Consider the following 23803-nt stretch of genomic DNA (forward strand, 5'->3'; position numbering starts at 1 on the left):
GTTCCAGTGAGAAAAACCAAGTTTATTCAACCTCTCCTCATAACTAATGCCCTCCATACCAGGCAACATCCTGGTAAATCTCTTCTGCACCCTCTCGAAAGCCTCCACAGCCTCTGGTAGTGTGGCGACCAGAATTGAACACTATACTCCAAGCGTGGCCTAACAAAGGTTCTATACAGCTGCAACATGACTTGCCAATTTTTATACACAATGCCCCGGCCAATGAAGGCAAGCATGCCGTATGCCTTCTTGATTACCTTCTCCACCAGTGTTGCCCTTTTCAGTGATCTGTGGACCTGCACGCCTAGATCTCCCTGACTGTCAATACTCTGAGGGTTCTACCATTCACTGTATATTCCCTACCTGTTTTAGACTTTCCAAAATGCATTACCTCACATTTGTCCGGATTAAACTCCATCTGCCATCTCTCCGCCCAAGTCTCCAAACAATCTAAATCCTGCTGTATCCTCTGACAGTCCTCATCGCTATCCGCAATTCCACCAACTTTTGTGTCGTCTGCAAACTTACTAATCAGACCAGTTACATTTTCCTCCAAATCATTTATATATACTACGAACAGCAAAGGTCCCAGCACTGATCCCTGCGGGACACTACTAGTCACAGCCCTCCAATCAGAAAAGCACCATTCCTTTGCTACTCTCTGCATTCTATGACCTAGCCAGTTCTCTATCTATCTTGCCAGCTCACCTCTGATCCCATGTGACTTCACCTTTTGTACCAGTCTGCCATGAGGGACCTTGTCAAAGGCCTTACTGAAGTCCATATAGACAACGTCCACTGCCCTACCTGCATCAACCATCTTTGTGACCTCAGTGAGACACAACCTCCCCTTCACAAAACCATGCTGCCTCCCGCTAATACGTCAACTTGCTTCCAAATGGGAATAGATCATGTCTCGAAGAATTCTCTCCAGTAATTTCCCTACCACGGAGGTTTAGATATTTCAGTAAGCTCAGGGAAGGTGGTAAAAGAGGGGGAGGGGTGGCATTGTTAGTCAAGGACAGTATTACGGTGGCAGAAAGGACGTTTGATGAGGACTCGTCGACTGAGGTAGTATGGGCTGAGGTTAGAAACAGGAAAGGAGAGGTCACCCTGTTAGGGGTTTTCTATAGGCCTCCGAAAAGTTCCAGAGATGTAGAGGAAAGGATTGCAAAGATGCTTCTGGATGGGAATAGAGGGATACGGACCCAGGAAGTGTAGAACATTGTAGTTTAGTCGGGCAGCATGGTCGGCACGGGCTTGGAGGGCCGAAGGGCCTGTTCCTGTGCTGTACATTTCTTTGTTCTTGTTCTTGATAGGAGCGAAAGCAACAGGGTAGTTGTTATGGGGGACTTTAACTTTCCAAATATTGACTGGAAACGCTATAGTTTGAGTAATTTAGATGGGTCCGTTTTTGTCCAATGTGTGCAGGAGGGTTTCCTGGCACAGTATGTAGATAGGCCAACGAGAGGCGAGGCCATTTTGGGTTTGGTACTGGGTAATGAACCAGGGCAGGTGTTAGATTTGAAGGTAGGTGAGCACTTTGGTGATAGTGACCACAATTTGATTACGTTTACTTCAGTGATGGAAAGGGATAGGTATATACCGCAGGGGAAGAGTTATATATGGGGGAAAGGCAATTATGATGCAATGAGGCAAGACTTAGGATGCATCGGATGGAGAGGAAAACTGCAGGGGATGGGCACAATGGAAATGTGGAGCTTGTTCAAGGAACAGCTACTGCGTATCCTGGATAAGTATGTACCTGTCAGGCAGGGAGGAAGTGGTCGAGCAAGGGAACCGTGGTTTACTAAAGCAGTCGAAACACTTGTCAAGAGGAAGAAGGAGGCTTATGTAAAGATGAGACATGAAGGTTCAGTTAGGGCGCTTGAGAGTTGCAAGTTAGCTAGGAAGGACCTAAAGAGAGAGCTAAGAAGAGCCAGGAGGGGACATGAGAAGTCTTTGGCAGGTAGGATCAAGAATAACCCTAAAGCTTTCTACAGATATGTCAGGAATAAAAGAATGACTAGGGTAAGAGTAGGGCCAGTCAAGGGCAGTAGCGGGAAGTTGTGCATGGAGTCCGAGGAGATATGAGAGGTGCTAAATGAATATTTTTCGTCAGTATTCACACAGGAAAAAGATAGTGTTGTCGAGGAGAATACTGAGATTCAGGCTACTAGACTAGAAGTTCATAAGGAGGAGGTGTGAGCAATTCTGGAAAGTGTGAAAATAGATAAGTCCCATGGGCCGGATGGGATTTGTCCTAGGATTCTCTGGGAAGCTAGGGAGGAGATTGCTGAGCCTTTGATCTTTAAGTTATCTTTGTCTACAAGAATAGTGCCAGAAGACAGGAGGAGAGCAAATGGTGTCCCCTTGTTCAAGAAGGGAAGTAGAGACAACCCCGGTAACTATAGACCAGTGAGCCTTACTTCTGTCGTGGGCAAAATCTTGGAAAGGTTTATAAGAGATAGGATGTATAATCATCTGGAAAGGAATAATAGAGATAGTCAACACGGTTTTGTTAAGGGTAGGTCGTGCCTCACAAATGTTACTGAGTTCTTTGAGAAGGTGACCAAACAGGTGGATGAGGGTAAAGCAGTTGATGTGGTGGAAATGGATTTCAGTAAAGCGTTTGATAAGGTTCCCCACGGTAGGCTACTGCAGAAAATACGGAGGCATGGGATTCAGGGTGATTTAGCAGTTTGGATCAGAAATTGGCTAGCTGGAAGAAGACAAAGGGTGGTGGTTGATGGGAAATGTTCAGACTGGAGTCCAGTCACTAGTGGTGTACCAGAAGGATCTGTTTTGGGGCCACTGCTGTTTGTCATTTTTATAAATGACCTGGACGTGGGCGTAGAAGGATGGGTGAGTAAATTTGCAGATGACACTAAAGTCGGTGGAGTTGTGGACAGTGCGGAAGGATGTTACAAGTTACAGAGGGACATAGATAAGCTACAGCGCTGGGCTGAGAGGTGGCAAATGGAGTTTAATGCAGAAAAGTGTGAGGTGATTCATTTTGGAAGGAATAACAGGAAGACTGAGTACTGGGCTAATGGTAAGAATCTTGGCAGTGTGGATGAGCAGAGAGATCTCGGTGTCCATGTACATAGATCCCTGAAAGTTGCCACCCAGGTTGAGAGGGTTGTTAAGAAGGCGTATGGTGTGTTAGCTTTTATTGGTAGAGGGATTGAGTTTCGGAGCCATGAGGTCATGTTGCAGCTGTACAAAACTCTGGTGCGGCCGCATTTGGAGTATTGCGTGCAATTCTGGTCACCGCATTATAGGAAGGATGTGGAAGCATTGGAAAGGGTGCAGAGGAGATTTACCAGACTGTTGCCTGGTATGGAGGGAAGATCTTATGAGGAAAGGCTGAGGGACTTGAGGCTGTTTTCGTTAGAGAGAAGGTTAAGAGGTGACTTAATTGAGGCATACAAGATGATCAGAGGATTGGATAGGGTGGACAGTGAGAGCCTTTTTCCTTGGATGGTGATAACATAAGAACATAAGAACTAGGAGCAGGAGTAGGCCATCTGGCCCCTCGAGCCTGCTCCACAATTCAATGAGATCATGGCTGATTTTTGTTGACTCAGCTCTAATCTACCTTGAACTAAAAGCAGGTGGGGGAGGGGAGTCAATTCAGGACAGTTTAAAAAGAGCTACTTGTAAACTCACTCCCAGTGAGCCAGAGAAGACACAGCCAGAGTGAGACAGAACCAAGAGTGAGTTTGGGAATTTGAATCTAGGTGGGAATTCGAAGCTGGGTGGGGAGGAAGTGCTTTTTATCCCTGGTAAGTGACTGGTAAGTAGTGTTTCTGTTTCTTTTCATTGGTATATTTATTTATTTTTTTCTTCGTTGTTTATTTATTTATTTAATTTTGGGGTGGGAAATTGTCATTGTTGAAGTTAACCGAAGGTTTAAGACATGGCAGGAGATCTCAGACCCGTGTCATGCTCCTCGTGTGCGATGTGGGAGCTAAGGGACACGTCCACTGTCCCTGGCTCCTTCACGTGCAAGAAGTGTGTCCAGTTGCAGCTCCTGTTAGACCGCTTGACGGCTCTAGAGCTGCGGATGGACTCACTTTGGAGCATCCGCGATGCTGAGGGCGTCGTGGATAGCACGTTTAGCGAGTTGGTCACACCGCAGGTGAAAGGTACTGAAGGAGATAGAAAATGGGTGACCAAAAGACAGAGCAAGAGTAGGAAGGCAGTGCAGGTGTCCTCTGCGGTCATCTCCCTGCAAAACAGATATACCGCTTTGGATACTGTTGAGGGAGATGGCTCACCAGGGGAAGGCAGCAGCAGCCAGGTTCATGGCACCGTGGCTGGCTCTGCTGCGCAGCTGGGCAGGAAGAAGAATGGCAGGGCTGTAGTGATAGGGGACTCAATTGTAAGGGCAATAGACAGGCGGTTCTGCGGACACAATCGAGACTCCAGGATGGTATGTTGCCTCCCTGATGCAAGGGTCAAGGATGTCTCGGAGCGGCTGCAGGACATTCTGGGGGGGGGGGGGGGGAAAGAGGGTGAACAGCCAGCTGTCGGGGTGCACATAGGCACCAACGATATAGGTAAAAAACGGGATGAGGTCCTACAAGTTGAATTTAGGGAGTGAGGAGTTAAACTAAAAAGTAGGACCTCAAAGGTAGTAATCTCAGGATTGCTACCAGTGTCACGAGCTAGTCAGAGTAGGAATGTCAGGATAAAGAGGATGAATGCGTGGCTCGAGAGATGGTGCAAGAGGGAGGGATTCAAATTCCTGGGACATTGGAACCGGTTCTGGGGAGGTGGGACCAGTACAAACCGGACGGTCAGCACCTGGGCAGGACTGGAACCGATGTCCTAGGGGGGCGTGTTTGCTAGAGCTGTTGGGGAGAGTTTAAACTAATGTGGCAGGGGGGTGGGAACCGATGCATGAGGTTGGACGGTAGCAAAACAGGGACAGAAACAAAAGGCAGTAAGGGGGGGAAAGTGTAAGGCAGAGAAGCCATAGACAAAAATCATAAAGGGCGACAGTACAAGGTACAGTGACTGAGGGGGAGCTCAGTGAATAGGACCAGGAATACTAAAAGGAATAAAACGGGAAGTGAAAACATTAATGGTAAGCGACGCAGCAGGTTGTTAGATGAAGATATGGGTTCAACGACAAGGAAAATTAGGAGAAAGGTTAAGAGGAAATATAACTTAGGAGAGGTTACTGATCGAGGTGTTAAGATTCAGAACAGAGGTAAAAAAGCCAACATAAGTGTCCTTTACCTGAATGCTCGTAGTATTCGGAATAAGGTAAATGAGTTGATGGCGCAAATCATCGTGAATGACTATGATTTAGTGGCCATTACTGAAACATGGTTAAAGGATGGTCACGACTGGGAGTTAAATATCCGAGGGTATTAAACTATTCGGAAGGACAGAGTGGATGGTAAGGGAGGTGGTGTAGCTCTGTTATTTAAGGATGACATCCGGGCAACAGTAAGGGATGACATCGGTGCTATGGAGGATAAGGTTGAATCCATTTGGGTGGAAATCAGGAATAGTAAGGCGAAAAAGTCACTGATAGGAGTAGTCTATAGGCCACCAAATAGTAACATTATGGTGGGGCAGGCAATAAACAAAGAAATAACTGATGCATGTAGAAATGGTACAGCAGTTATCATAGGGGATTTTTATCTACTTGTCGATTGGTTTAACCAGGTCGGTCAAGGCAGCCTTGAGGAGGAGTTTATAGAATGTATCCGCGATAGTTTCCTAGAACAGTATGTAATGGAACCTACGAGGGAACAAGCAGTCCTAGATCTGGTCCTGTGTAATGAGACAGGATTGATTCATGATCTCATAGTTAGGGATCCTCTCGGAAGGAGCGATCACAATATGGTGGAATTTAAAATACAGATGGAGGGTGAGAAGGTAAAATCAAGCACTAGTGTTTTGTGCTTAAACAAAGGAGATTACAATTGGATGAGAGAAGAACTAGCTAAGGTAGACTGGGAGCAAAGACTTCTGGCGAACAGTTGAGGAACAGTGGAGAACCTTCCAAGTGATTTTTCACAGTGCTCAGCAAAGGTTTATACAAACAAAAAGGAAGGACGGTAAAAAGAGGGAAAATTGACCGTGGATATCTAAGGAAATAAGGGAGAGTATCAAATTGAAGGAAAAAACATACAAAGTAGCAAAGATCAGTGGGAGACTAGAGGACTGGGAAATCTTTAGGGGGCAACAGGAAGCTACTAAAAAAGCTATAAAGAAGAGTAAGATAGATTGTGAGTAAACTTGCTCAGAATATAAAAACAGATAGTAAAAGTTTCTACAAATATATAAAACAAAAAAAAGTGGCTAAGGTAAATATTGGTCCTTTAGAGGATGAGAAGGGAGATTTAATAATGGGAGATGAGGAAATGGCTGAGGAACTGAACATGTTTTTTGGGTCGGTCTTCACAGTGGAAGACACAAATAACATGCCAGTGACTGATGGAAATGAGGCTATGACAGGTGAGGACCTTGAGAGGATTGTTATCACCAAGGAGGTAGTGATGGGCAAGCTAATGGGGCTAAAGGTAGACAAGTCTCCTGGACCTGATGGAATGCATCCCAGAGTGCTAAAAGAGATGGCTAGGGAAATTGCAAATGCACTAGTGATAATTTACCAAAATTCACTAAACTCTGGGGTCCCGGCGGATTGGAAATTAGCAAACGTGACACCACTGTTTAAAAAAGGAAGTAGGCATAAAGCGGGTAATTATAGACCAGTGAGCTTAACTTCGGTAGTAGGGAAGATGTTGGAATCTATCATCAAGGAAGAAATAGCGAGGCATCTGGATGGAAATTGTCCCATTGGGCAGACGCAGCATGGGTTCATAAAGGGCAGGTCGTGCCTAATTAATTTAGTGGAATTTTTTGAGGACATTAACAGTCCGGTAGATAACGGGGAGCCAATGGATGTGGTATATCTGGATTTCCAGAAAGCCTTTGACAAGGTGCCACACAAAAGGTTGCTGCACAAGATAAAGATGCTTAGCTGCTTAGGAATACAAAAAAGCACGAAAAGACAAAACTCAGGAGAGGTTACGATAGTCCCAATCCCACAAAATATGACACAGTGTATGGAAAGGCTCAGTAAACCAAGGTCCACCACACTAAGAAAACAAAAAGGGACGGTCAATAGAGAATTAAAGGTGCTATATTTAAATGCGCGCAGTGTACGGAACAAGGTAGATGAACGTGTGGCCCAGATTGTAACTGGCAGGTATGATGTGGTAGGCATCACAGAGATGTGGTTGCAGGGGGTTCAGGACTGGCATTTAAACATCCAGGGATTCACAACCTATCGAAAAGACAGGGAGGTGGGCAGAGGGGGCGGGGTTGCCTTGTTAATTAGGAATGAAATTAAATCAATAGCACTAAACGACAGAGTCAGATGATGTGGAGTCTGTGTGGGTGGAGTTGAGGAACCACAAATGCAAAAAAACCATAATGGGAGTTATGTACAGGCCTCCTAACAGTGGTCAGGACCGGGGGCACAAAATGCACCACGAAATAGAAAGTGCATGTCAGAAAGGCAAGGTCACAGTGATCATGAGGGACTTCAATATGCAGGTGGACTGGGTAAATAATGCTGCCAGTGGACCCAAGGAAAGGGAACTCATTGAATGTTTACAGGAGGGCTTTTTGGAACAGCTTGTGATGGAGCCCACGAGGGAACAGGCCATTCTGGACTTAGTGTTATGTAATGAGCCAGACTTGATTAAACATCTTAAAGTAAGGGAACACTTAGGAGGCAGTGATCATAATATGGTAGAATTCAATCTCCAATTTGAAAGAAAGTAGAATCAGATGTCAAGGTGTTAAAGTTAAATAAAGGTAACTACAGGGGCATGAGGGAGCAACTGACGAAAATCGACTGGGAGCAGAGCCTAGTGGGAAAGACAGTAGAACAGCAATGGCAGGAGTTTCCGGGAGTAATTGAGGACACAGTACATCCCAAAGAAAATAAAGGTTATCAGAGGGGGGATTAGGCAGCCATGGTTGACAAAGGAAGTTAGGGAATGCATCAAATCAAAAGAGAAAGCCTATAATGTGGCAAAGAGTAGTGGGAAGTCAGAAGATTGGGAAGGCTACAAAAACAAACAGAGGATAACAAAGAGAGAAATAAGGAAAGAGAGGATCAAATATGAAGGTAGGCTAGCCAGTAACATTAGGAATGATAGTAAAAGTTTCTTTAAATACATTAAAAACGGGAGGCAAAAGTAGACATTGGGCCGCTCCAAAATGACGCTGGTAATCTAGTGATGGGAGACAAGGAAATAGCCGAGGAACTAAACAAGTACTTTGCGTCAGTCTTCATAGTAGAAGACATGAGTAATATCCCAACAATTCAGGAGAGTCAGGGGGCAGAGTTGAATATGGTAGCCATCACAAAGGAGAAAGTGCTAGAGAAACTAAGAGGTCTAAAAATTGATAAATCTCCAGGCCCAGATGGGCTACATCCTAGAGTTCTAAAGGAGATAGCTGAAGAAATAGTGGAGGCGTTAGTTATGATCTTTCAAGTCACTGGAGTCGGGGAAAGTCCCAGAGGATTGGAAAATCGCTGTTGTAACCCCCCTGTTCAAGAAGGGAACAGGGAAAAAGATGGAAAATTATAGGCCAATTAGCCTAACCTCGGTTGTTGGCAAGATTCTAGAATCCATTGTTTTTTTTTTTTTAAATAATATTTTATTGAAAATTTTTGGTCAACCAACACAGTACATTGTGCATCCTTTACACAACATTGTAACAATACAGATAATAATGACCTTTTTTAAATTTAAACAAAAACAACAACAAATAAATAAATATTAAATAACAAAAAAAAATTTTAAAAAAATAAAAACTAGCCCTAATTGGCAACTGCCTTGTCTCAGGCCACACCCCCCCCCCATCCCCCCCCCATCCCCCCCCCCCCCAAAGTCCTGGGCCGCTGCTGCTGCCTTCTTTGTTCTCCCCTATCTATCTTTCCGCAAGATATTCGACGAACGGTTGCCACCGCCTAGTAAACCCTTGAGCCGACCCCCTTAGGACGAACTTAATCCGCTCTAACTTTATGAACCCCGCCATATCATTTATCCAGGTCTCCACCCCCGGGGGCTTGGCTTCTTTCCACATTAGCAATATTCTGCGCCGGGCTACTAGGGACGCAAAGGCCAAAACATCGGCCTCTTTCGCCTCCTGCACTCCCGGCTCTTGTGCAACCCCAAATATAGCGAACCCCCAGCTTGGTTCGACCCGGACTCCTACTACTTTCGAAAGCACCTTTGTCACCCCCATCCAAAACCCCTGTAGTGCCGGGCATGACCAAACATATGGGTATGATTCGCTGGGCTTCTCGAGCACCTCGCACACCTATCCTCCACCCCAAAAAATTTACTGAGCCGTGTTCCAGTCATATGTGCCCTGTGTAATACCTTAAACTGAATCAGGCTTAGCCTGGCGCACGAGGACGACGAGTTTACCCTGTTTAGGGCATCTGCCCACATCCCCTCCTCAATCTCCTCCCCTAGCTCTTCTTCCCATTTCCCTTTTAGTTCGTCCATCATAGTCTCCCCTTCGTCTCTCATTTCCCTATATATATCCGACACCTTACCGTCCCCCACCCATTTCTTTGAGATGACTCTGTCCTGCACCTCTTGTGTCGGGAGCTGCGGGAATTCCCTCACCTGTTGCCTCGCAAAAGCCCTCAATTGCATGTACCTGAATGCATTCCCTTGGGGCAACCCATATTTCTCGGTCAGCGCTCCCAGACTCGCAAACTTCCCATCCACAAATAGATCTTTCAGTTGCGTTATACCTGCTCTTTGCCACATTCCATATCCCCCATCCATTCCCCCCGGGGCAAACCTATGGTTGTTTCTTATCGGGGACCCCCCCAGTGCTCCGGTCTTTCCCCTATGTCGTCTCCACTGTCCCCAAATCTTCAGTGTAGCTACCACCACCGGACTCGTGGTATAGTTCCTTGGTGAGAACGGCAATGGGGCTGTCACCATAGCCTGCAGGCTGGTCCCCCTACAGGACACCCTCTCTAATCTCTTCCACGCCGCTCCTTCCTCCTCTCCCATCCACTTACTCACCATTGAAATATTAGCGGCCCAATAATACTCACTTAGGCTCGGTAGTGCCAGCCCCCCCCTATCCCTACTACGCTGTAAGAATCCCCTCCTCACTCTCGGAGTCTTCCCGGCCCAAACAAAACCCATGATACTCTTTTCTATCCTTTTGAAAAAAGCCTTTGTGATCACCACCGGGAGACACTGAAACACAAAAAGGAATCTCGGGAGGACCACCATCTTAACCGCCTGCACCCTCCCTGCCATTGACAATGCTACCATATCCCATCTCTTGAAATCTTCCTCCATCTGTTCCACCAACCGCGTCAAATTTAGCCTGTGCAACGTGCCCCAATTCTTAGCTATCTGGATCCCCAGGTAACGAAAGTCTCTTGTTACCTTCCTCAACGGTAGGTCTTCTATTTCTCTACTCTGCTCCCCTGGCTGCACCACAAACAGCTCACTCTTTCCCATGTTCAATTTATACCCTGAAAAATCCCCAAACTCCCCAAGTATCCGCATTATTTCTGGCATCCCCTCCGCTGGATCCGCCACATATAGTAGCAGATCATCCGCATATAAAGATACCCGGTGTTCTTCTCCTCCCCTAAGTATTCCCCTCCATCCCTTGGAACCTCTCAGCGCTATCGCCAGGGGCTCAATCGCCAGTGCAAACAGTAATGGGGACAGAGGACATCCCTGCCTTGTCCCTCTATGGAGCCGAAAATATGCTGATCCCCGTCCATTCATGACCACACTCGCCACTGGGGCCCTATACAACAGCTGCACCCATCTAACATACCCCTCTCCGAACCCAAATCTCCTCAACACCTCCCACAGATAATCCCACTCCACTCTATCAAATGCTTTCTCGGCATCCATCGCCACTACTATCTCCGTTTCACCCTCTGGTGGGGCCATCATCATTACCCCTAACAACCTCCGTATGTTCGTGTTCAGCTGTCTCCCCTTCACAAACCCAGTTTGGTCCTCATGAACCACCCCCGGGACACATTCCTCTATTCTCATTGCCATTACCTTGGCCAAGACCTTGGCATCTACATTGAGGAGGGAGATTGGTCTGTAGGACCCGCATTGTAGCGGATCCTTTTCCTTCTTTAAAAGAAGCGATATCGTTGCTTCTGACATAGTCGGGGGCAGTTGTCCCCTTTCCTTTGCCTCGTTGAAGGTCCTCGTCAGTAGCGGGGCGAGCAAGTCCAAATATTTTCTGTAAAATTCAACTGGGAATCCGTCCGGTCCCGGGGCCTTTCCCGTCTGCATGTTCCTAATTCCTTTCACCACTTCTTCTACCGTGATCTGTGCTCCCAATCCCATCCTTTCCTGCTCTTCCACCTTGGGAATTTCCAGCCGATCCAAAAACTCCATCATTCTCTCCCTCCCATCCGGGGGTTGAGCTTCATACAATTTTTTATAAAATGTCTTAAACACTTCATTCACTCTCCCCGCTCCCCGCTCCGTCTCTCCATCTTCGTCTCTCACCCCCCCTATTTCCCTCGCTGCTCCCCTTTTCCTCAATTGGTGTGCCAGCAATCTGCTCGCCTTCTCTCCATATTCATACTGTACACCCTGCGCCTTCCTCCATTGTGCCTCTGCAGTGCCTGTGGTCAGCAAGTCAAATTCCACATGCAGCCTTTGCCTTTCCCTATACAGTCCCTCCTCCGGTGCTTCCGCATACTGTCTGTCCACCCTCAAAAGTTCTTGCAACAACCGCTCCCGTTCCTTACTCTCCTGCTTCCCTTTATGTGTCCTTATTGATATCAGCTCCCCCCTAACCACCGCCTCCCAGACCACTCCCACCTGAACCTCCCCATTGTCATTGAGTTCCAAGTACTTTTCAATGCATTCCCTCACCCTTAAGCACACCCCCTCATCCGCCATTAGTCCCATGTCCATTCTCCAGGGTGGACGCCCTCTTGTTTCCTCCCCCATCTCCAAGTCTACCCAGTGTGGGGCATGATCCGAAATGGCTATAGCCGTATATTCCGTTCCCCTCACCCTCGGGATCAATGCCCTACCCAACACAAAAAAGTCTATGCGTGAATAGACTTTATGGACATAGGAGAAAAACGAGAACTCCTTACTCCTAGGTCTACTGAATCTCCACGGGTCCACCCCTCCCATCTGCTCCATAAAATCCTTAAGCACCCTGGCTGCTGCCGGCCTCCTACCAGTCCTGGACTTCGACCTATCCAGCCTTGGTTCCAACACCGTGTTAAAGTCTCCCCCCATTATCAGCTTTCCGGTCTCTAGGTCTGGGACGCGTCCTAGCATTCGCCTCATAAAATTGGCATCGTCCCAATTCGGGGCATACACGTTTACCAACACCACCATCTCTCCCTGTAATTTGCCACTCACCATCACGTATCTGCCCCCGTTATCCGCCACTATAGTCTTTGCCTCGAACATTACCCGCTTCCCCACTAATATAGCCACCCCCCTGTTTTTCGCATCCAGCCCCGAATGGAACACCTGCCCTACCCATCCTTTGCGCAACCTAACCTGATCTATCAGTTTCAGGTGCGTTTCCTGTAACATGACCACATCTGCTTTAAGTTTCTTAAGGTGTGCGAGTACTCGTGCCCTCTTTATCGGCCCGTTAAGCCCCGTCACGTTCCACGTGATCAGCCGAGTTGGGGGGCTTCCCACCCCCCCCCCCTTGCCGGTTAGCCATCATCTTTTTCCAGCTTCTCGCCCAGTTCCCACGCGGCTGTATTTCTCCCAGACGGTGCCCCCCCACCCATCCTTTCCCGCACCCACTCCCCCCTTTCCCCAGCAGCAGCAACCCAGTAATTCCCCCCTCCCCCCCCCCCCCCCGCTAGACCCCCCGCTAGCGTAATTACTCCCCCCATGTTGCTCCCAGAAGTCAGCAAACTCTGGCTGACCTCGGCTTCCCCCCGTGATCACGGCTCGCCCCGTGCGGCGCCCCCTCCTTCCTGCTTCTCTATTCCCGCCATAATTATCATAGCGCGGGAACCAAGCCCGCGCCTCTCCCTCGGCCCCGCCTCCCATGGCCAACGCCCCATCTCCTCTCCCTCCCCACCTCCCCCCATCACCACCTGTGGGAGAAAGAAAAGTTACCATACCGCAGGATTAATCATACAATCCCTCTTCACCCCCCCCCCCCCACTCGTCCCGCCACTTTGTCCAAACGTTCATTTTCGTAGTCCAATCATTCCAATTTTTCTTCTACAATAAAAGTCCACGCTTCATCCGCCGTCTCAAAGTAGTGGTGCCTCCCTTGATATGTGACCCACAGTCTTGCCGGTTGCAGCATTCCAAACTTTATCTTTTTTTTGTGAAGTACCGCTTTGGCCCGATTAAAGCTCGCCCTCCTTCTCGCCACCTCCGCACTCCAATCTTGATAGACGCGGATCACCGCGTTCTCCCATTTACTACACCGAGTTTTCTTCGCCCATCTAAGGACCATTTCTCTATCCTTAAAACGGAGAAATCTCACCACTATGGCTCTGGGAGCTTCTCCTGCTCTCGATCCTCGCACCATAACTCGGTATGCTCCCTCCACCTCCAACGGACCCGTCGGGGCCTCCACTCCCATTAACGAGTGCAGCATCGTGCTCACATATGCCCCGACGTCCGCCCCCTCCACACCTTCAGGAAGGCCAAGAATCCTCAAGTTGTTCCTCCTTGCGTTATTTTCCAGTGCCTCCAACCTCTCCACAGATCGTTTCTGGTGTGCCTCCTGTATCTCCGACTTCACCACCAGGCCCTGTATGTCGTTTTCATTCTCTGCTGCTTTCGCCTTCACGACCCGGAGCTCCTGCTCCTGGGTCTTTTGTTCCTCTTTCAGCCCTTCAATCGCCTGTAATATCGGGGCCAACAACTCTTTCTTCATTTCCTTTTTTATCTCCTCCACGCAGCGTTTCAAAAACTCTTGTTGTTCAGGGCCCCATATGAAACTGCCACCTTCCGACGCCATCTTGGTTTCTGCTTGCCTTCCTTGCCGTTGTTCCAAAGGATCCGCTGCAATCCGGCCACTTTCCTCTCCTTTTTCCATCCGTGTCCAGGGGGAACACCCTTCTGGTTTACCGCACGGTATTTTCAGCCGTTAAAATTGCCGTTGGGGCTCCTATCAAGAGCCCAAAAGTCCGTTTCACAGGGAGCTGCCGAAACGTGCGACTCAGCTGGTCATCGCCGCACCCGGAAGCCCTAGAATCCATTGTTAAGGATGAGATTTCTAAATTCTTGGAAGTGCAGGGTCGGATTAGGACAAGTCAGCATGGATTTAGTAAAGGGAGGTCGTGCCTGACAAACCTGTTAGACTTCTTTGAAGAGATAACAAATAGGTTAGACCAAGGAGAGCCAATGGGTGTTATCTATCTCGACTTCCAAAAGGCCTTTGATAAGGTGCCTCACGGGAGACTGCTGAGTAAAATAAGGGCCCATGGTATTCGAGGCAAGGTACTAACATGGATTGACGATTGGCTGTCAGGCAGAAGGCAGAGAGTTGGGATAAAAGGTTCTTTTTCGGAATGGCAACCGGTGACGAGTGGTGTCCCGCAGGGTTCAGTGTTGGGGCCACAGCTGTTCTCTTTATATATTAACGATCTAGATGACGGGACTGGGGGCATTCTGGCTAAGTTTGCCGATGATACAAAGATAGGTGGAGGGGCAGGTAGTATGGAGGAGGTGGGGAGGCTGCAGAAAGATTTAGACAGTTTAGGAGAGTGGTCCAAGAAATGGCTGATGAAATTCAACGTGGGAAAGTGTGAGGTCTTGCACTTTGGAAAAAAGAATAGAGGCATGGACTATTTTCTAAACGGTGACAAAATTCATAATGCTGAAGTGCAAAGGGACTTGGGAGTCCTAGTCCAGGATTCTCTAAAGGTAAACTTGCAGGTTGAGTCCGTAATTAAGAAAGCAAATGCAATGTTGTCATTTATCTCAAGAGGCTTGGAATATAAAAGCAGGGATGTACTTCTGAAGCTTTTTAAAGCATTAGTTAGGCCCCATTTAGAATACTGTGAGCAATTTTGGGCCCCACACCTCAGGAAGGACATACTGGCACTGGAGCGGGTCCAGCAGAGATTCACACGGATGATCCCAGGAATGGTAGGCCTAACATACGATGAACGTCTGAGGATCCTGGGATAATATTCATTGGAGTTTAGGAGGTTGAGAGGAGATCTAATAGAAACTTACAAGATAATGAATGGCTTAGATAGGGTGGACGTAGGGAATATGTTTCCATTAGCAGGGGAGACTAGGACCCGGGGGCACAGCCTTCGAATAAAAGGGAGTCACTTTAGAACAGAGGTGAGGAGAAATTTCTTCAGCCAGAGGGTGGTGGGTCTGTGGAATTCATTGCCACAGAGGGCGGTGGAGGCCGGGACGTTGAGTGTCTTTAAGACAGAAGTTGATAAATTCTTGATTTCTCGAGGAATTAAGGGCTATGGAGAGAGAGCGGGACAATGGAGTTGAAATCAGCCATGATTGAATGGTGGAGTGGACTCGATGGGCCGAATGGCCTTACTTCCGCTCCTATGTCTTATGGTCTTAGGGGAAAGTAGTAGCATGGATAGTAGATGTCTAGCACGAGGGGACATAGCTTTAAATTGAGGGGAGATAGATATAGGACAGATGACAGAGGTAGGTTCTTTACTCAGAGAGTAGTAAGGGCGTGGAATGCCCTGCCTGCAACAGTAGTTGACTCGCCAACACTAAGGGCATTCAAATGGTCATTGGATAAACATATGGATGATAAGGGAATAGTGTAGATGGGCTTTAGAGTGGTTTCACAGGTCGGCGCAACATCGAGGGCCGAAGGGCCTGTACTGCGCTGTAATGTTCTATGTTCTCTATGTTCTATGATCTAAAGCTCACCAGCCTGTAGTTCCCTGGATTATCCTTGCTATCCTTCTTAAACAAAGGAACAACATTGGCTATTCTCCACAGATTATTTTCGAAATTGGGAAATGCTTAGGAAATCAGAAGCACAAAGCGACATGGGAGTCCTTGTTCAGGATTCTCTTAAGGTTAACGTGCAGGTTCAGTCGGCAGTTAGGAAGACAAATGCAATGTTTGCATTCATGTCGAGAGAGCTAGAATACAAGAGCAGGGATGTACTTCTGAGGCTGTATATTGCTCTGTTCAGATCCCGTTTGGAGATTTGTGAGCAGTTCTGGGTCTCGTATCTAAGGAAGGATGTGCTGGCCTTGGAAAGGGTCCAGAGGAGATTCACAAGAATGATCATTAGAATGAAGAGCTAGTCAGACTAAAGGGACGATCCTTTAAAATCGAGACGAGGGGGGATTTCTTCAGCCAGAGGGTGGTGAATCTGTGGAACTCTTTGCCGCAGAAGGCTGTGGAGGTCAAATCACGGAGTGTCTTTAAGAAAGAGATAGATACGTTCTTGATTAATAAGGGGATCAGGGGTTAAGGTGGATAAGTCTCCAGGGCCAAAGTCTCCTGGGCCGAATGGGATTTTCCCCAGAATCCGGAGGGGAGGAAATTTCTGGGCCTGGACTGACATTTTTGTATGCTCATTGGCTACAGCTGAGATCCCAGAGGAATGGAGAATAGTGAATGTGGTACCGCTGTTTAAGAAAGGTAGTAGGGTTAATCCAGGAAACTATAGCCAGTGAGCCTCACATCGGTAGTAGGTAAATTATGAGAGAGAATTCTCAGGGACAAGATTTATACCCATTTGGAAGCAAATAGACACATAAGCGATAGACAGCATGGTTTTGTGGAGGGGAGGTCGTGCCTCACCAACTAGATCGAGTTTTTTGAGGAGGTGACAAAGATGATTGATGACGGGAGGGTGGTGGATGTTGTTTACATGGAGTTCAGTAAAGCCTTTGACAAGGTGCCTCATGGCAGACTGGGACAAAAGGTGAAGTCACACGGGATCAGAGGTGAGGTGGTAAGATGGATACAGAACTGGCTCGGTCACAGAAGGCAGAGGGTAGCAGTAGAAGGGTGTTTTTCTCAACGGAAGGTTGCGACTAGTGGTGTTCCACAGGGATCGGTGCTGGGGCCTCTGTTGTTTATAGTGTACATAAACAATTTGGAGGAAAAAGTAGCTGGTCTGGTTCACGGATGACACCAAGGTTGGTGGAGTGGCAGACAGTGTTGAGGATTGTCAGAGAATACAGCAGGACACAGATAGTTGGAGACTTGGGCAGAGAAATGGCAAATGGGAGTTGAATCTGGGCAAATGTGAGGTAATGCATTTTGGTAGGTCTAACATAGAGGGAAATATACCGTAAATGACAAAAAAGTCAGAGAGATTTGGGCATGCAGGTGCACAGATCTTTGAAGATGGCAACACAAGTGGACAAGATAGTCACGAAAGCATACGGAATGTTTGCCTTCATTGGACGGAGCATCGAGTATAAAAACTGGCAGGTTAGGCTACAGTTGTATAGAACCTTGGTAAGGCTGCACTTGGAATATTGCGCACAATTCTGGTCGCCACACTACCAGAAGGATGTGGAGGCTTTGGAGAAAGTGCAGAGGAGGTTCACCAGGATGTTGCCTGGTCTGGAGGGTATTAGCTATGTGGAGTGGCTGAACAGACTCGGATTGTTTTCATTAGAAAGACGGAGGTCGAGGGGTGACCCGATAAGAGTTCGACAAGATTATGAGAGGCATGGATAGAGTGGATGGGCAGGCACTCTTTCCCAGGATGGAGGGGTCAATCACCAGGGGTCATAGGTTTCAGGTCCGTGGGGCAAAGTTTAGAGGAGATGTGTGAGGCAGGTTTTTTTACACAGAGGGTGGTGAGTGCCTGGAACGTGTTGCCAGGGGAGGTTGTGGAAGCAGATACATTAACGGCGTTCAAAAGGCATCTTGACAAACACATGGATAGGATGGGTATAGAGGGATACAGCACAAGGAAGTACTGACGGTTTTGGTATCATGACCAGTGCAGGCTTGGAGGGTCAAAGGGCCTGTTCCTGTGCTGTATTGGTCTTTGTTATGGGGAGAAGGCAGGAGAATGGGGATGAGAAAATATCAGCCATGATTGAATGGCGGAGCAGACTCGATGGGCCGAGTGGCCTAATTCTGCTCCTATATCTTATGGTCTGATGATAGACCAACTACAGAGTGGCATTTTTGAAGATTCTACTGTTAACCACACACATATTCACATCACCATAGAGAAACATTTCCCAATTAGGGAGGAAGGAAGAAGGCCACAATCTTGTTTTTTCTACATGTGTCTGTTCCTGACCTGGATCCTATTGCTGTACAACTACAATAACTTTTATTTATAAAACATCTTTATGTCGTAAAACATTCTGAACAATGGGCGAAATTCTCGATCTGTTGCTCGGACGGAATTGTGTGTGGTTCGTGTTCCCACCAGAGGCTCTGTTCGGTATTTAATAGGCCAGCAGTCTGCTGGCGCGATTCCGATCAATTGCCGGCCCAGCGGGCGTTCTAACCACAGGGGCCGGAGTTAGCGCCAAAGAGCTTTGCAGCTGCAGCTGTTTTTTTTTTTTTTAAATATTTTATTCAGGCATTTAGAATTTTAACAATTTTAACAGCAAGGTATGTGACAGTAACAAAACACAAAATAACCACGCCCCCCCCCCCCCCCCCCCAAACAACCAAACCCCAGCCAACAGAACTTACACAAACCTCCTTTCCCAATCCCCCTTGCCTCTACCCTTCTCAACCTCCCATGCATCCTCACTCCCCCCTGCTGACAGCTTAATTTTTCTCGAAGAAATCGATGAACGGCTGCCACCTCCGAGCAAACCCGTGCAACAATCCCCTCAGGCGAACTTAATTTTCTCAAGTCTGAGAAATCCCACTATGTTACTGACCCACACCTCCAACTTTGGGGGTTCCGAGTCCGTCCATTTCAGTAAGATCCGTCTCCGGGCCAGGGAGGCAAAGGCCAGGAATTCGGTCTTTCTCAGCTCCCGGATCTTCAGCCACACCAACAATTGGCACCATTGGACTCGAAAGCACCCTTATCTTTAGTACTTCTGACATGACGTCAGAAAACCGCTGCCATAAAACCCTCAGCCTCGGACATGACCAAAACACATGCCCCCCCGGCATAAACCAGTGGTTATCACATAGCGGTGCCCATACTGACGCCCACACCAACCTCATGTGCTGCTGCCACTGTTTCCACACCCTCAGAGCCACCACTACATCCAAGCTTGTGGAGTATCTGGCCGGTGAGAACGGCAGAGGTGCTGTTACCAATGCCCCTAAACTCGGGCCCTACACGAGGCCGCCTCCAACCGACCCCTCCCCTACTACCCACTTCCTGACCATCGATATATTTTCCGCCCAGTAATAATTAATAAAGTTCGGAAGGGCCAGGCCCCCCTCCTCCGCTCCAGCAGCACCTTCTTCACCCGTGGGGTTTTACCCACCCACACAAACCCCCAAATTACCACATTAACTTTTTAAAAATTGCCTTCGGGATAAAAATTGGAAGGCTCTGGAAAACAAATACAAACCTTGGGAGAACCGTCATCTTCACCGTCTGAACCCTCCCCACCAGTGACAACGGGAGTGCATCCCACCTCCGAAAGCCCCCCCTCATCTGTTCTATCAACCAACCCAGATTTAGCTTGTGCAACTGCTCCCACCCCCGCACCACCTGGATATCCTAATATCGAAAGCTCCCCCCATCACTTTGAATGGCATCTCCCCAATCTCATCTCCTGCCCCCTCGCCTGAATCACAAAGAAAGACCTCGCTCTTGCCCATATTCAATTTATGCCCCGAAACCCAGCCAAATTCCTCTAATATCCCCATAATCCCTCCAATCCCCCCAGTGGGTCTGAAATACACTGAAGTAGATCATCCGCATCTAACGAGACCCTATGTTCCACCCCACCCACCCCCCATACCCCACCAGCCCTTGACGCTCTCAGTGCCCTTGCCAACGGCTCTATAGCCAGAGCAAACATCAGTGGGGAGCGTGGACACGCTTGCCTCGTTCCCCAATGTAGTCCGAAATATCCTGAACTGACCCAGTTTGTCCACACACTCGCCACCTTGTATAACAAATGGACCCAGCCCATAAACCCCTGCCCAAGCCCAAACCACCCCAGGACCTCACTCAACCCGATCGAAGGCTTTCTCTGCATCCATAGCGACCACTACCTCTACCTCTCGTCCCTCTGAGGGCATCATAATTATGTTCAGTAACCTCCTGATGTTGGTCACCAGGTGCCTCCCCTTAACGAACCATGTCTGGTCCTCCCCGATCACCCCGGGCACACAATCCTTTATTCGAGGCCAGGATCTTTGCCAATAGTTTGGCATCTACTTTTAGGGAATTCGGTCTGTATGACCCATATTGTTCCGGGTCCTTTTCCCGCTTCAAAATGAGGGAAAAAAACACCTGCGACAGTGTCGGGGGGGCTACTCCCAGCTTCCTTGCCTCGTTAAAAGCCCTGACCAGCAATGGCCCCTGTACCCCCGAAAACATCTTGTAGAATTCCACCGGGCAACCATCTGGCCCCAGAGCTTTGCCTGATTGTATCGCCTCCAACCTCTCCACCACTTCTACCAGCCCAATTGGGGCCCCCAGACTCTCCACCGGCTTCTCCTCCACCTTTGGGAACTCCAACCCCTCTAGAAACCGCCTCATCACTCCGGCCCGGCTGGGGGTTCCGACTCATACAACTTACTATAAAATTTCCCAAACACCTCATTCACCCCCGCCGAGTCCAATATCATCCTCCCTTCTGTGTCCTTCACTTTCCCAATCTCCCTCGCCACCTGCTGCTTCAATTGGTGTGCTAGCATCCTGCTCGCCTTATCTCCATATTCAAACACCGCCCCTCTCATCCTTCGCAACTGCCCAACCGCCTTACCCATGAATATTAAGCCAAACTCCATTTGTAGCCTCTGCCGCTCCTTTAACAGCCCCGCCTCCGGGACCTCCGCATATCTCCTGTCCACCTGCAGGATTTCCTCCACTAGCCTTTCCATCTCCGCCCGCTCCATGTGCCCGAATTAATATTAACTCTTCCCCCCCCCCCCCAACCACTGCCTCCCATACCGTACCTGCCGAGACCTCCCACGCATCATTAATTTCCACGTAGCCCTGGATGGCCTTCCTCACCAGCTGACACACCTCTTCCTCCGCCAACAGTCCCACGTCCAGCCTCCATTGCGGGCGCTGGCCACCACTTTGCTCACCCGCAGATCCACCCAGTGCAGCGCACAGTCCCACACCACTATCGCCGAATACTCGGCATCCACCACCACTGCCAGCAACGTCCTCGCATGAATTACATCTGTGTCACACTAAGTTCCATAGCTAGGACTAAATATCACTCCCTCATAAATTATCTGCACTCGAAGGAATCTGCAACAATCAAAACAGGATTCTATCAGCCCTTTACCTGTAACCGAGTGTTTGGAATGAATGATTACCTCACTTTTCATGATTCTTTCATTACAGCTTTAGCAGACACACCGTCTGGGTTCTTAACCCAGGGCAGCACAGTAGCATTGTGGATAGCACAATTGCTTCACAGCTCCAGGGTCCCAGGTTCGATTTCCCATGGGTCACTGGCTGTGCGGAGTCTGCACATCCTCCCAGTGTGTGTGAGGGTTTCCTCCGGTGCTCCGGTTTCCTCCCACAGTCCAAAGATGTGAAGGTTAGGTGGATTGGCCATGATAGATTGCCCTCAAGTGTCCAAAATTGCCCTTAGTGTTGGGTGGGGTTACTGGGTTATGGGGATACTGTGGAGGTGTTGACCTTGGATAGGGTGCTCTTTCCAAGAGCCGGTGCAGACTCGATGTGCCGAATGGCCTCCTTCTGCACTGTAAATTCTATGATAACCTAGATTTGTTTCCGAATATTATTGCAACAAATATAAAAATATAACAATTTCAACATTCATCACATCGAGTAACCACAGTATTTATATGACTGGTACAGTTCAGTTTCTGGTGGATAGATACCCTACTGCAAATATTACATTCCCATACCAGCCTCCCCGAACAGGGGGTGGAATGTGGCGACTAGGGGCTTTTGACAGTAACTTCATTTGAAGCCTACTTGTGACAATAAGCGATTTTCATTTCATTTCATATTGACAGAGAAGTACGAAAACGGTGTGAAACAAGTAATCCATTTTTCTCGTAATTGTTAATGGAAAGAGAATGTTATTGGTTTCTTTGTAATAAGCCAGAAGTGGTCTAGGGCAAAACAGAAGAGGGATTTGAAGAACACAAACACAGGTTGTACTTACTTCAGGGTTTTCATGTTGGAGCCTTTCCACTGCAGCTAAGGACATGACAAAAACTGCCGGCTGACAGTGAACTGTTTTATTTAACTCTTCCTGGGGTCCATTCACACACAAAGACAGCAGGTCATAACCCAGAATCGTCTCTGCTGCTGCGAATATTTTCCTGGCGTTGTGGTATTTCTGGAGCCCTTTGCCCATTCCAACAAAGTGGCTGCCCTGGCCGGGGAAGAGGAGCAGGGAGCTCTGCCCAGGCTGCCTCCTGCTCGGCTCTTTAACCTCAGCAGCTTCACTCGGATCCGGCCCGCTGGCTGCTAACAGTTCCCTGATGTCTGGGTCAGGGCCGGAGGGGCGGTGTGGACAGCACAAGGCCGACAGTTGTCTGCAGCCAGTGGCCTTCAGAGCAGCGGCCTCCAGCCAGTGCGGGAGTCTGCGGACCGGTCCAGCCAGGCTCATGGTGCCGGGGGGTCTCCTTTTCGCCACCCGGGAATCCGACTGAGGACCCGCAGCCCCTCTCCCCCCGGGACAGACCCTCTCTCTCGGTTCAGATATTGTCTCCGGGGGAACCTCCGTGTCAGAGCCGCTGCTGCCGGTGCGAATCCCCGCTTCCGGTTGATTGGTTCCGCTTCCGGTTGATTGATTCCGCTTCCGGGTCACGGTTTATTATACTATTTATCATTATTACTAAATGAAGTAAATATGGAAAAGCTTCTTCAGAGAAATCACCAAATCCCAAACCCAGGAGCCAGCTGCTGTGATGAGCAAATGGCCCCATGATCCTGTCAGGGTTTCAATCTGAACAAACACAATAAAGACATTGGGACTTTCTCCCAGTAACTCAACCAGTAATAATCCCCCGTTGCCAAGGGCAGGATCCCCCTCCCCTCAAACTCTTCGGCGGGGCATCGAGGGACTGCACTGGGGACAGCGCCAAGGCTCAGCGGGATTGGGAGGGGAGGGGAAGGAGGGCCTAGAGCCTCTCCCGGACCCTCACAACTTACTCTCCACGTCTGGCAGTGCCCCGGCCTCCTCCCAGGCCAAAACTGCAGATTCTAAATCGCCTCTTACTGTCCAAGGATGTGCCGTTTACAGGGATAGGGCGGGGGAATGGGCATTGGTAGGATGCCGTTTCAGAGGGTTGGTGCAGACTCGATGGCCTCCATCTGTACTTGGGATTCTATGAACCGCATTACCCTCATCAACCCTTCCTGTTACCGTCTCAGAAAACTCTGGGAAATTAGTTCAACACTATTTTCCCTGAACAATTGCGTTCTGACTTTCCATAGGTAACCACATTTGTCCAAGTGATTATTAATTTTGTCTAGATTATCGTTTCTCAAAGCTTTCCCATTACCTCGGTTAAATTGTCATTGTTTATCCTTATGCTCTTTTTCAATAAGGGTGTATCTTTTGCAATTCTCCAGTCCTCTGGTACCACCTCTGTATGTAAGGATAATTGCAAGACTATGCTCAGCACTCCTTGATGCACGATCAATTGCACAAAGACTTGAGTTGGGT

At 48.4% G+C, this 23803-nt stretch overlaps 1 protein-coding gene across 1 annotated transcript in view; it reads right to left on the reverse strand.

Annotated features, from left to right (window-relative positions):
* The window catches only part of mcat (malonyl CoA:ACP acyltransferase (mitochondrial)), a 46863-nt gene extending 23979 nt beyond the window's left edge, over positions 1–22884 (reverse strand). The window contains exon 1 of the mRNA XM_072485396.1: positions 22292–22884. Coding sequence (XP_072341497.1) covers positions 22292–22741 — 450 coding nt within the window. The 5' untranslated portion in view covers positions 22742–22884. The remainder of the gene's footprint in view (positions 1–22291) is intronic.
* Between the last annotated feature and the right edge of the window lie 919 nt (positions 22885–23803).

Source organism: Scyliorhinus torazame, chromosome 19 (assembly GCF_047496885.1).
Source record: "Scyliorhinus torazame isolate Kashiwa2021f chromosome 19, sScyTor2.1, whole genome shotgun sequence".
Taxonomy (NCBI): Eukaryota; Metazoa; Chordata; class Chondrichthyes; order Carcharhiniformes; family Scyliorhinidae; genus Scyliorhinus; species Scyliorhinus torazame.